The sequence below is a fragment of the Sitodiplosis mosellana genome, unplaced genomic scaffold (assembly GCF_009176505.1).
Source record: "Sitodiplosis mosellana isolate CC-2019 unplaced genomic scaffold, AAFC_SMos_1.0 Smas_scaffold_6166, whole genome shotgun sequence".
Classification (NCBI taxonomy): domain Eukaryota; kingdom Metazoa; phylum Arthropoda; class Insecta; order Diptera; family Cecidomyiidae; genus Sitodiplosis; species Sitodiplosis mosellana.
The window spans coordinates 5893615-5906945 of record NW_022601407.1 but is presented as its reverse complement, the minus strand read 5'-3'; the positions used below and the strand labels follow the sequence as shown (position 1 = coordinate 5906945).

Genomic DNA, 13331 nt, shown 5'->3' with positions numbered 1-13331 from the left:
TTTCGGGGCTAACTGCATTAAAACCGTACTATATTTACGGCACAAGAACAAGAACAGCAATCATTATTGCCATGCCATAAGGTTAACCGCTTCGAACTTTATCTCATGAAAATTTATCACTAACTAAACAAGAAAACTTTGACATTTTGCCGAAATCAACGAACACAAGAAGCTTTCGTCATAATATCATTTCATCACTTGCAGTCGTTGTCGCCGCCGTTGTCATCATCTTCTTCTTCTTCGTTTGCTCGACACCGGTTGCGATACTCATGCGATCCTATCAGAATCTCACTTTCTTATTTGCAATTAGAATCAAACGAATTCCATCTTTGAGCAGAATCTTATAAGACGGTTTTTTAAAAGCCAGAAATGAAGAATAATGCCGAAGAGACAGTTTTATTGGAAACGTGAAAAGAGTGTTTCTGATTTGGACAATGAGATTTTTTCTTCGGTGTAACATTCTTCATTTCAGAATTTTAATTAAAAATTATCAACATTTTGCCGCAAGCGTTACGAAATATTGTCTGCACTCAACAGAGGTCAAAGTTAGATGATATCAAATGAACACATTTTCAGTGGTTTTGTCAAGTTACAGATTATGAGTTTTGCAAAGATATTTCATTGAAATGATTTTCTATGCAAAAAGTTGGAAATTCAAAATTTAATATAAAAAACGGTTTGTTTTACTTGAAAAAATTTCGTTCGGTTTAAGGTATGTTTTATCCTTTAGAAACACATTTTTTCACTAAAAATGGTTATTGTTTCTTTTGGGAGAAATATTTTGTTTACTTCGAGAAAACAATTTTTGAAGAAAACTTTCTTGAAAGAACAACAAAATACAAAAAAAAAACGGTTTCTAAAGAAAATTCGAAGTTTAATCAATTGTTTTCTCTTCAAAAGATCAAATTCGAAGATTGCATCGACGTCGAGATGAGATAAAAAACCTAAAAATTCATCATTCGATCTCAAAAAAGGATGTGTTTCTAAAAGAAAAAATCATCCACCAATTAGTAAATAATGTTCAGCAATTAATATGGGCCAAATGGTTATTAAAACCCATTAAATGAGCATAATCATTGAAAATTAACCGTAAGCAATGTGTACACAGGCTAGCACATACTTGACCCGTGCGAGTCCGAAAATAAAACTGACAGAAAAGCGTCCAAAGCGAGTCATCGTTACGGGCCATAGTGTTGGTTGATCAGAGATTGTGTGTTTATCGTGTTCGTTTCTTTGTTATTGCGAAAGCGCAGTGCTTTGCATCGACTCTGTTTTTTTTCACGCCACTCAAATCATTTGCACGCCTTATCTATCCAAGCCAAAGCCCCCGCGTACAAAGGAATAGAGAGGAAAAAATGTGACGTGTGAAAAGAGAGGCGAACATTTTTTCAACATCCAACAAGAAATCGGTTGGAAGAATAGCAAACGAAGAATTTTAAATACATAAAGCACGGGCTTTTCTCTCATTCGTTCATTCTTTGGTCGGTAGTATGTTTTTTGAGCGCGTACTCAGTCGCTTTTTCACTCTCTCTCTCTCTCTCTCTCTCTCTCTCTTGTTATGATTTTTTTTCTACTTCTAGGACAGTTGTGTGCTTGGCCAATAGATAAGAGCCAAATGAAAACTCTGAACAAAATTCGCGATGAAAATATGTGGTAAACACGAATGATGAATTTATACAGCAGCCGTGTGCGTGTGTGTGTCAACGAACAAAGCATGCTTTGTAAGAGTTTTCTGGAGCAAAAAGGCTTTTAGGTTCAGAATAAATTCATTGGTTTTAGAAAGACTGCTGGAGTATCAACTCTTGGGTGTAATAAGTCATTGTGAAATGTGTGCAATCGAAAAATCACGTACAAAACAGACTGAAGATAATGTTGCAGAGCAACAGCAACAGCGCTAAAGCATATACGTACGGTATGGTGCGGTAAGTCCAGTGGTAGATCTTAGAGTAAATTTACTACACTTTCAGCCATGATATAAATTTTACTGAGAATATTGGCCTCTTTCCGAACGAACTACCCAGTATTGAATGCTTCACCACCCAATTTTTGTTTTCTTCGCTTCTTCTCTTCTCGCTGCTGTATTCTTCATTCTTTCATTGTATTTACATTTTTTTCTTGCTTCTTCGATTCGGTCGTCTTTTTTTCTCCCGTAAATTGTGTGCATGTTTGTTGGTATGGCACATTTTATACGTGTGTAACTTGCCAGTGCCACCACATAAAATACACAGTCAGCGCACGACGGTAGAGCAGAGCAGAGTGAAATTCCGAGAAAAAAATGGAGGGGATATCGAGAAAAATATCTAAGACATAATTATATGAGAGAAAAATGCCAAAGTCGGAAAAATATATTTTTATGTAAATGGAGTTTTTCTCGTCGTCGTTGTCGTTGTCGGTGTGTACATTTGAGCGTGCTTATGCTTCTGTGTATTCGGTCTATCGGTGTCGGTGTGCTCATGGTTTGTACATTCCTATTTTTTTCTTCTTCTTCTTCTCTTCTCTTCTCTTCTCTTCTCTTCTCTTCTCTTCTCTTTATTATTCTCTGGTTCCTCTTGTTCCGTTTCCTTTGCTCGGGTTTGCTGAAATTTGCAACGAGTCAGTAGAGACACACAGAGAATGAGAGTGGAAAAACACATCGGCATCGGTACACTACACAATTATTTTGCTCATTCGAGTGTATGCGTTTGCGATGGTCATACGAAACGAGAATAAAAAAAAACACACCGTAACGCAGAGCTCTCTCTCTCTCTCTCTCTCGTTCGCTTCACATTTTCTCTGCATTATTTTTTTTTACCATTCGTCTTTTCTCTTCTCCAGTCTTTCTACACGGTTCTTCTGTTTCTGTGTGTTTCTTTTTTTCTTCATTATTCTCGCTATGCTCTTCTCGCATTCGGGGTCTGTGTGTCGTGGAAAAAAGAGTGGCTGTTCGGGTTGTACGGATTGGTATATATACCTCGAGCGCGGCTCGCTCGCTCGCGCCATACGCACACATCCCGATTAATGAATGTGCCGAGCTAAGAAGATGGGAAAAAGAAAGAACAGCAAAAAACAGGGAGAAAAAACGCGCAAAGCACACACCACACACGTATATACATATCGATATGTATATAAAACACAGCAACGGCAGCAGCAGCAGCACAGAAGGGAGAAAGACTTAGGTCTGGTATCATAGTCATAATACGAACGAGCAGCAGCAGCAACAACAACAACAACAACAACAACAATAATAATAACAACAACAACATGCCGACCGGAGAGTGGAAAAAAATGAGTACGTACAAAAGTCAGAACTTCGCCTTTACTTTTGGGGTGTGTTTTCAGAAAAAGAATAATTTTTTCCTCCCAGCGCCGCTTTTTTTTTTTCTTGTACAATACAAATGCCCGACCAATACACACACATACACATACACATCGACACAACCATTCGCTCGCTCGCTCGGTGGTTCGTTCGTTCGTTCCGTCGCTTGTGATTGTGTTTGCTGGATGGGTGTAGTTGTGTTGCTGCTCGCAATGCTTATGTATTTTGATGTATTTCAAGCATGTTGTTGGATGTGGATATAGATGGTAAGGGATGGATATTATTCTCATGATTATTATATGTATGGTTACTGTGATCACTTAGATTTCTCTGTGTTTCATTTTTTATTTTATGTTTTTCTTTGGCCCTTTGTTCGCTATTCGTTAGTTCTCGGCTCGTCGTTTCTTTTAGCTCCCTTTCTCGCTCTCCCTTTCTCTATCTCGATAGCTCGGGCACTCTCTATCTATCTGCAAAGTCACGTATACACATTCGTTGTTGTTTTTTTTTCTTCTCTCGCTCACTCACTGAGGGTGCACATACGCTTTCATCAGCATTTTATGTGTTTTTTTCCTCTCTCTCAATGCCTCTACGAAGCAGCAAATACATGTGTGTATTTCTGTGTTTCTTTTCGCTTTTCTTTCCGTTTTTTTCTCTGTTTTTCTATTTTATAAATTATATGCTTAGTGCTCACATATTCCGTATTATGGAACATTCTTCTTTTTTCTCTGCCTGTGAGGTGGAATGAGGAGGCACGAACGTGCGCGCGGGCGCAAAATCAAGTGTTTTTATTTGTTTGCTTTAAGTTTTACAACTTGTGTCAAGACTTTGTTCTTTGTCACATTGCCAAACAAAAGGAAGGAAGCAAGACGAGCAAAAGAAAAATCGCCGAAAAATGCTTCGAAAATAAGCTCAATTTTTTCTTTCTATTATTCCTTCGACTTTTCCTTTCTTCGCCATCGTTCGACTAGTCAAGTTGTGTTTTTCTTTTGGTTGGTGGCCCAAAATGTGTCAAAAGAAAACAACAATAACGACGAAGAAAAAAGCAAGACGCACGCATTAAGAAAAACTAGAGCCAAAATTTTCGGAAAATCGTGTGATGACGGCATGCAAAGAATTTATGCCAACTCACACTCTGCAAACACCGAACGAGATTGTTCGCTAGCTCGCTCGTTCGCGCTCTTCTTTGTGCGCTGTTTCGTGTGCAGCATTCCATTTCGCAAGTTTGAAATTGCTGCGATGTATTTAATTCATCATGTGGCTTGCGCTGCTTTTTTTTCTTCTTCGCTTTCACATTTTTTATGTTATATCGTTGTTATTTTTGTGTTATTTCTATATTCTAGTCAGAGATGGAGAGAGCGCGAGAGCGAGAGAGTGAGTGTGAGTGAGTCCATAAGGGAGACGGAGCCTGCGTTTTGTACACATGAGCAGCAACATGAATTTTTCTCGTCCTCGGAATGGACATTTGCTCCGACCAAAGAAAATGCAAACGGCTATGTGCCTCGTGCTGCTGCCACTGCTTCGGCTGCTGCTGCTGCTGATGATGATGAGAAATATGCGCCGTTAGAAACGGACATAAGACACGCCGTGTAACGGTGCTTGCCTCTCCATATTTTCTAATATATTATATAATTCGATTTGTACACACATAAGGCTCTCGCTCTTTTTTTTTTCATTTTCCTCTGCTGCTGCTGCTTCTACTGTTTCGTACATTCCTTCTTTTCTCACGCCGTGTCAAGAAGAAGAAGAAGAAGGGAAAAAAACAAAAGCAATTCTGCAACTTTTTCGGATGGGACAATTTTTTATTCATTCTCCATTTGATGGAGTGAACATATTTTTTTCCAACCGTCCACTGGTTCTCTCGTTTACATAAGATCGTGTTTGTGTGTGTATGTGTGGGTCATGTGATTTTACGAAAGACATTGCGAGGCGGCAAAGACGAAGAAGTGCGACCGAGTTAAATCAATCCCCATACTGTTCGCCATTCATCGCAATAGCCGATGGATAATTATGGTGTGGTAGAAGGTGCGCACGCCGAATAAATAAAAAATACTATTCGTAATCCCAATGGGATTTTTCTATTCATTTGCCTTCGCCCAAGGAGCGATAGAGTTGCGTGAGTCTCCCGTTAAGAGTTTCCTGTGTGTGAGTGTGAGAGAGAGAGAGAGCGATGGTCGACAATTGTTTTTAATGGTTTTCCATCTCAGTCAACGGCACTTGACCAGTGATGGCATTCCTTCCGCAAGAAAGCACAGTCGCCTTGACGAGCAGCAGCAGCAGTAGCAATAGTAGCAGCACATTGTCCCTTTGCTTGAAACATAAAACCTGAAATTTTTCTTTCAATATGATACTGTAATCATTCGTTACGTACCACGACAACGACGACAGTGGCGATAAAATGCGCGCGCTGTAAACTGGAAAAATTATACTTCTCCCTCTTGGCCGGACACTTGTTGTTGCCAAGAGTTTTCCATTGGATGCTGTTGTGTGCCGTCACCAGTGGCAAGAGTGTATGTATTCTGTTCGTGTTTTCTTTCTTTGCTTTCTTGCGATTGTGTAATAATGTAGATATTCGTTATATTGATCGAAAAAAAAGGAAAAACTAACAAGAGCGAGAACTCTTTGGATTGGGAAAAAATATGCAGAGCGAAAAAAAAAACGACGCACTCACACATTGGCACACATTGAGAAAGAAGGAGCGGTGGAGAGAGAAAAAAAGCAGAGCGAACGAGCTAGAGCATGATCAGCACAGCAACATTCAAGGTGTACTCAGATTGCTCGTCCCGCCTTCATAATACCGAGTGGCCGATACATGCAAATTTTTTTCCGTTCGTGTCGTTATTTTTTCTTCTCTGGGCTACTGTTGCTGCTGCTGCTGCCGTTACCGTTGCTCGTTCGCTCGCACACACACACACACTCTCACACTCCCTTTCGTCATTTTCTTTTCTCATTGGTGTTTCGTAATTAAATCTATTATTTCATTATTTGTTCAGTTCCTCGGCCGAAACGTTTACTTCTTTTTTGTTCCTCGTCATTTTTGCTGCTTCTACTCGGAAACGCCAAGGTAGAGAGTGCTGACTGTGACGTATAATTGTATTTTATTCACAGTTTTCTCTCTTGTCCTCATAATATGTTATGTGCGGTTGTTGGTTCTTTTTTTTTCTGCTCGCTTTTTTCTTCTCCAGCTCTCTACCTCTGCCTCGCTTGCTTTTCTCTCGCTTTACCTGTGTATGAATTGAATGCATGCAGTTGAGCGTGCAATGATGAACGTATAACTAAAAATGAGTGAGTGCATCCACCTTCTCATTGATAATGAAGCAACGTGTAAAAGTATGCTATTGTTTTAGCGCCGCCGTTTTAAATACGCCTATAGTCAAAGTAGGTAGCAGAAGCAGCAGAAGAAGCAGCAGCAACGACAGCAATGGCAACAGTGAAAATCGAAAAATATGCGCCTCACATTGAACATTGAAATATTTCATCCAATTTGTAACATAAACGTCAGTCGTCGGTCTGGTCTCAGCCAGTTGATATTGGCATAATCCATACGTATATGTAATATAAGGTGGAATGGAATAACATGCACACTGAACGAGAGCGGGTAAAAAAAATCGAGCTGCTTTCTTCTAATTAATGAATATATATTTCCCGTCTGTTTTATTCTTTTCAGCACTCACTCTCTCTCTCTCTCTCGTTTCACAATTTTTATGACAAGTACATGTGAAGCCAGAGAAAAGTGATTACAATGCGAATATCTTCTGTCTCCACGTACACACGCTCGCTCGCGCTCTTTTTGAACCATACGTTGGATAAAAATGAAAGATATATCGTATTATATCACATGACACAGGCGAACAAAAAAGCCGAAGAATGAAGAAGGGAAAAAAATGATAGAATGGATTTGCCAACAGTTTATAAAATATGTACAGAAATTTATATTCATATGTTTTCCTTTATAGTGATGGTACCTTCTTCAGAACGTTCGCTTTATATCTCACTCACTCTCTCTCTCTCTCTGTGTGTGTGTGTTGTTCATCTTTTCATTTTTCTTTTCAAAAGGTAAATAAATTGCAATGAATATATGCCTGGCCTCACTCTTTCTTAGCGTCTTTACGTCACACACGCTCGCATGGACTCACGTGTCCCATACCAATGCTCTTTCCTTTAGGAAAAAAACACACACACTTGATATGATTAGGACAAGGGACGGGATTTTTCTGAAACAAAGGAGCGGGATGGGTGGCTTCTTTATTATCATGGAAAATTGCGCATACACATATTGTGCAAGCAAAACCATATATATCTCACAAGAAAATGGTTGTGTCCGTCCATTCGCGCATATTTTCTTTTTCGTCGAGGGCTCTCGTCTCAACGATGGTTATGTTCTTTGTTATCTATTGCTCATATGCCTCGGCAATTAACGTTCCATTTGGTGCTAACGTGTCGCATGCCGTACTCGTTAAAAAGAACTCTGAATACGAAAAAAAAACCAACAACAACAACTCGCTTTTACTTCGGCACACACATAAAATACAAACACATGCATTTTGCGTCTCTGTCTCTCTCACTCACTCGTCGGCTATGTGTGTACGAGCGCCTTCGCCCAAAACCACTCTTCTCGTATGGTTAATATTCCATTTTGTCTCTGACTGTTATTCATGTTCACTGATGCGAGATATAAAAATTTATACATATATATATACTTTATTTGCTCGTTCCGTATGAAAAACGTCAAGTCTTATATGTGTATGGCTTTTTTCCACTCTCTTCCGTCTCTTCTTCAATCTGTTTTTTTCTGCACTTCTTCGTCCTCTGTTATTGGATTGGTGTATGTGTGTGTTTCTTTTTCACCCACAAAGAGATAAGAAACAAAAATTTCATTTAATGGAATCATTTGTTTTTTTTCAGTCAAAGAAAAAGATTCGTTTGCCATCATCTTTCTTATTTCTTGTTTCTTTCTCCCCATTTCGTTATTTTCTATCTCTTTCTCTCGCTTGCTCTCTCTGCCTTGCTCACAATTCATCTTCATTTCTGCAACAATTTTTTTCTGCTTCATATCTTTGACCTTTTTTTTTCTTTCTCCGGGACTCCTTTGCCCGTTTGCTTTTTTTCCAACTCTTTGTCTCCATTTCACTTGCTCATTTTGGTGGCATGGCGAGCAAACGCGAAACGAATGTGTTCGTTATATTTTTTTTCGTCGTCATCGCAGTCGTCGTGTTCTTCTGGTTCTTTTTAGAACTCGCATTGATAAAAATGAAGTAGAAAACTTTGTCATGGCAAAAGGGTGGGATGGCAAAGCGTATCTAAATTGGGCTATCTACACTCTTTCCTGATGTATCTCGGTGTGAGCCAGTGTGCGTGTGTGTGTGCGTGTTTATATGTAAAAAATATATATAAAATTTTATATGGGTTGTTGTGAGTGTGTACAATTTTTCGAGAAAAACCATTTCCATCTGACATGAGGGAATAGATATTAATTTTGAAATATAATGGAAAAAAGTGCCGTATTTTCTTCTCTTTTTTTTAACAAACTTATTTGATATCATTTTCTCTTTGGTTCCTCTACCGCTGCTATGGCTCGGGTGAAATGGCTGTATACAGCTCAGTCTCTATCTCGTATGCCACCCTTTCACATCGTCGTCTTCGTTTTTTATTTATTCATTTTTATTTTTATTTTACACATTTGCTTTTAGAGGCATGTACACATTGTTTCCAAGATGTGTTTCCTTAATTTGGTCTGATAATATGTGTGTGATTACAGGCTCTCTTTTCTCTCGCTTTCTTTTCGACTTTCACATTCAAGCGCTCGCTCGTTTGCTCTCGTTCGGCTTTTTATTCTTTTTTCTCATGTGTGTCGTGTTTTAACGACGCGCTTCTCTTTTCATATGTTACATATAAACGGGCCATACTTGTAACGACACGAGCGAGCAAACATTATCGTGTATAAATGGCCCCCGTTCGTACGTAACAGAAAAAAAAAAACTAATATCCCATCCCGTAAAAAGTAGTAAAGTAGTCAGTTTGATATTACGAAATACAATATTTTTATTTACTTATTTATTCTGAGTTCGGAATAGTGGTGTTGTTCTAGCATACTTGTATGCGCCGAGACCGAAACATGAAAACGCTTATGTAAAACAAGCCGTGACAGTAGCGAGCTCGAATTAAAAAATAAAAGGAAGAAGAAAAAGCAAAAGAGAAAACAAGAACGAAAAACTATCGCCCGTCCATCATCCTACAGACAGAAGGTACAAACGATGAGTTTAAAAAATGGAACTTTTTACTGTCTTTCTGTCTGTGCTATTGCATTCAATATTGATAAGTTTTTCGATGGTTCGCCGTTCGACAATGTGTGCTGTAGTTATCATTGAGAGAGAGACAGAGAACCAGAAGTGTTTTCGGGGCTATTTATTTTTCGTGTATGGTGGATAGTGGATATGGAACGGATCTTCCATATATAATTAGCATTAACAATGCGTACAATTTTTATAGGGCGACGAACGATAATCGATGGAATATGGAAAGGATACAATAGCAAGCGACACGCCAAAGGACACCACACACACACACACACATTCGGAAAATTCAACAATTCCAATTCGAAAATTAGAGTTCTTTTTTTCCTGACTCTTTTCTTTTCTCGAACGAACGAAATTTGTTTGACACACTACCGAAAAGGTGCGTGTATTTGTGCATGCGTGTGTTTGTTATTTATTTGATACCATAGCCAAAATCAATGACAAAGAAACAACGAAACAACACGAAATTAATCGACACACACGGAGAGAGAAAAAGTGAGAGAGGGTGAAAGAGACAGAGAGCGAGAGGAAAAAAACAACAACATATAACCAATTTTTATTAAGGGTGAACACGGGTGGATGTGTCATATTTCTGGGTGCAGCAACAGTGGGAACAATAAACTATTGCCGCTTTTTTTTCTACGTCCGCATCAAATTCATAAATAGAAAATGGAGTTGGCAAAATGGTTAGAAACTGCTACTGAGCCGTGTATGTTTGTGAAATCAGGCGAAATTAGAGAAATTCAAAACGATTCTTGATTCCAACCGATTTTTTTTCTCTTAATAATACTGAATATTTCTTTGGGTTTGAAATGATGATTGAAATTTCATAAGAATTTGTCTTTCGATTAGAAACGCATTTTTTAAAGAAAATTTGAAATAAATTCAATTAGAATTGAGCTTAAGAAACTTTTCTCCGTGTTTCTCTTTTATCGAAACTTTTGAAATTTCACTCAAGAGTAATCTTTTTTCTTTAGAATAAATGCATTTTTTTGGCTAAAAACCGCAGTTTCATTTTCCAATGTTGAATCTCCAACAGGATTAAAAGTACAAATGTAAGAAAAATCATTTTATCGACGAATCATAATTAACTTAAGCTTTAAATCAGTTTAAAATGTCAGCATTTCGTTGGCAAATTCTAAAATTCTTAACAACTACCGAATGACATTCGATGACAGCCAACAACCGACAGCAGACACCGGCCTGTATCGGTTTGAGGTTTATTCAACTCTTCTCTTATTTTTAACCCTAGCTTTCTCACATCCAATTTTCGGGACATGTTTCGTAAATTTTCAAAAATCCAAAACGATCATTTTTAAACCAATGGATTTTTTTTTTCCAAATTGAAGGAATAAAAATAACACATTTGCCTAGTTACCTATCAGGAAAATTGTCTTTTAGTTACCCGATCTATTGAACACTGTGTTTGTTGTGCAAATATATTGTTTGGCAGACTAAAAAAAAGCCAGTCTCGTTAATAATAAATGGTTGTCACGGCTTTTGACAAATACATTAGAATCAACGCTTGACAGTTGATGTTGAATTCGGTGAGGAAAACATGAGCAACGGAAAAACAACAAGAAAAATACAGATACAACAGAAGAAGAAAATCGAAAAAGAAGAAACTTTTTTTTTAATTAAATAAGAACTAAAATCAAGTGGGAAAAGGAAAAAAAATGAAAACAAAATGGAATTTATTTGAATTTCAAATCAAAAATGTTTTTATTTCATTCAAGTAGAACTTTTATTTTTAGAGAGAGAGAAAAAAAATAAATGTCAATGAGTAGAAACTAAATGCAAAACTATAATTATACCAAATTGGTAATTTTGAACCAAAGAGTTTGCCTCCAAAATGAAGATCTGGTTTCAAAACCCGGAAATGATGATGTTTCGCCGCAGTAAAATAACGGGAAAACTTAAGCGAAATAGATTTTACAGGGCCAAATAATATGTATACGTCTGACAATTATATATAACGTATAGAAAATGTCATGGAATACGGGATGTGTTTACCTGTGGTTGCTGTTTATCAGATGGAGACATTGGTTGTTGAGCGAGAAGCTTTTGATTTTGTTGCTGCACTGCTTCAATTGGAGACTGTCGTTGATTGTTTTGTTGCATGCCCAAGTTCTGGTTTTGCTAATAAATATATGGAATTTGAGAGAGAGAGAGAGAGAGAGAGAGAGAGAAACGATGTAGATACACAGACGAATGACAAGACCAACGGTAGAAATCAGTGCGAGAGAATTGTGAAATGACGAAATTAATGTGTTGATTATTAAAGATTTGGGCATTTTGGTATCCCAAATCATCGTCGTTGTCTCTTACCTGTTGTTGTTGCTGCTGCTGCTGCTGTTGTTGTTGTTGCTGTTGCTGCTGTTGTTGCTGCTGCTGTTGCTGTTGTTGTTGTTGTTGTTGTTGTTGCTGCTGCTGCTGTTGTTGTTGCTGTTGCTGCTGCTGCTGAACGACCAGTTGCATTTGTGAATTCAATACAGATGTTAAAACATTCAGTTCATGAACCGTGTTGCTGAGTGTAATGTCAATGCTATTCCCATGGCATAAACTACCGAAGTTCATTGCAAATAAAATAATAATTTTTATTAAAAAAAAAATACGCCATTTATTGCACCATTGTGCCATTTTATCCAAAACGCGATACTGTTCCAAAGCTAATGTCATTTTTCACGGTCAAACACTTGGTGCACCGACAATTGCATCACATACCCTCTTGAAACGAATGATTACATTTTGGATTGAATGGATAAGGATAGAGACATTGAATTAGAATGAAACGGAGTCACTAGGACTCACCTTTTCAAATCATACCCATTTGCCATGTTCAGACCAGTATTGGCATTGTTATTATTGTTGTTTTTGTCATCATCGTTGTTATTGTTGTTGTTGCTGTGCGGCAATGATAGAGGGAAAAAACTATATTTACATTTTGGAAAATTCGATGGTTTTCTAATTCCATGCGGAATATAAATTTTATGGTGGAAATTAAGAAAAATTTAAAATTGAAAACGTCATAATCGAGTTCAAGTTCAATTTTGAGTTTTTTCTTTGGAAATTCAGCACGGATGTTTTAGAAAAAGACACAAACTTTAACTCGGATCAACCATCAGTTTTAAACAAATAAATTTCAATTCCCGTCAAATACGGGCCGTTTAGGAATCGATTGGAAATTATCAGAAAAAATATTTTGCGAAATCAATTCCGATTATTTTTGATCGGATGAGAAATAAATTCTACAATTTTACGAATTAAACAAAAAGCATGCCTTAATTATTGACCCATCGTGACACAAGTCTTTTCAATTTTGAAATTTTCTTTATTAGCCTTTTTTCACTCGATTGGTAACTAAACCAATGATGAAAATGGACTCATCGTTGTTTCGATTGAAAAATATTTATGGCATGGGAAGTCTTATCTTCTAACTGAAAACATAATTGTCACACAGAAATCGCATCGCAAATTTACTCACCTGTTATGAGTAGAATTGCTACTATGAACACCGTCAAGGTGTGATTGTTGTGATTGTTGCTGTTGTTGATTGCTGAAAATTAACAAATTGAATTGAGTGGATTTTAATTTTCACAATAAAGGGGACACAAGGTAGACACCGATTAATGCAAAATTTCAATTTAGGAGCTGGTTAATGTACAATTATGCACCGATAGAGAGACCAAAATGTGTAGAAAAGAGCTAATCGAAACAGTGTCCAAAAGTGGATTTAATTACGA

At 37.5% G+C, this 13331-nt stretch overlaps 1 protein-coding gene across 7 annotated transcripts in view; it reads right to left on the bottom strand.

The window, feature by feature from the left end:
* LOC129575280 (transcription factor mef2A) overlaps positions 1-13331 on the bottom strand; it is a 72732-nt gene that overhangs the window by 50514 nt on the left and 8887 nt on the right. For 4 of the 7 annotated variants that reach the window (XM_055458540.1, XM_055458546.1, XM_055458544.1 and 1 more), the window contains exons 3-6: positions 13073-13144; positions 12400-12519; positions 11917-12151; positions 11602-11727 (exon numbers count right to left, since the gene is read on the bottom strand). In XM_055458540.1, the coding sequence (XP_055314515.1) occupies positions 11602-11727; positions 11917-12151; positions 12400-12519; positions 13073-13144 (553 nt within the window). The remainder of the gene's footprint in view (positions 1-11601; positions 11728-11916; positions 12152-12399; positions 12520-13072; positions 13145-13331) is intronic. The other 3 variants (XM_055458542.1, XM_055458545.1, XM_055458547.1) reach the window with 3 other exon arrangements.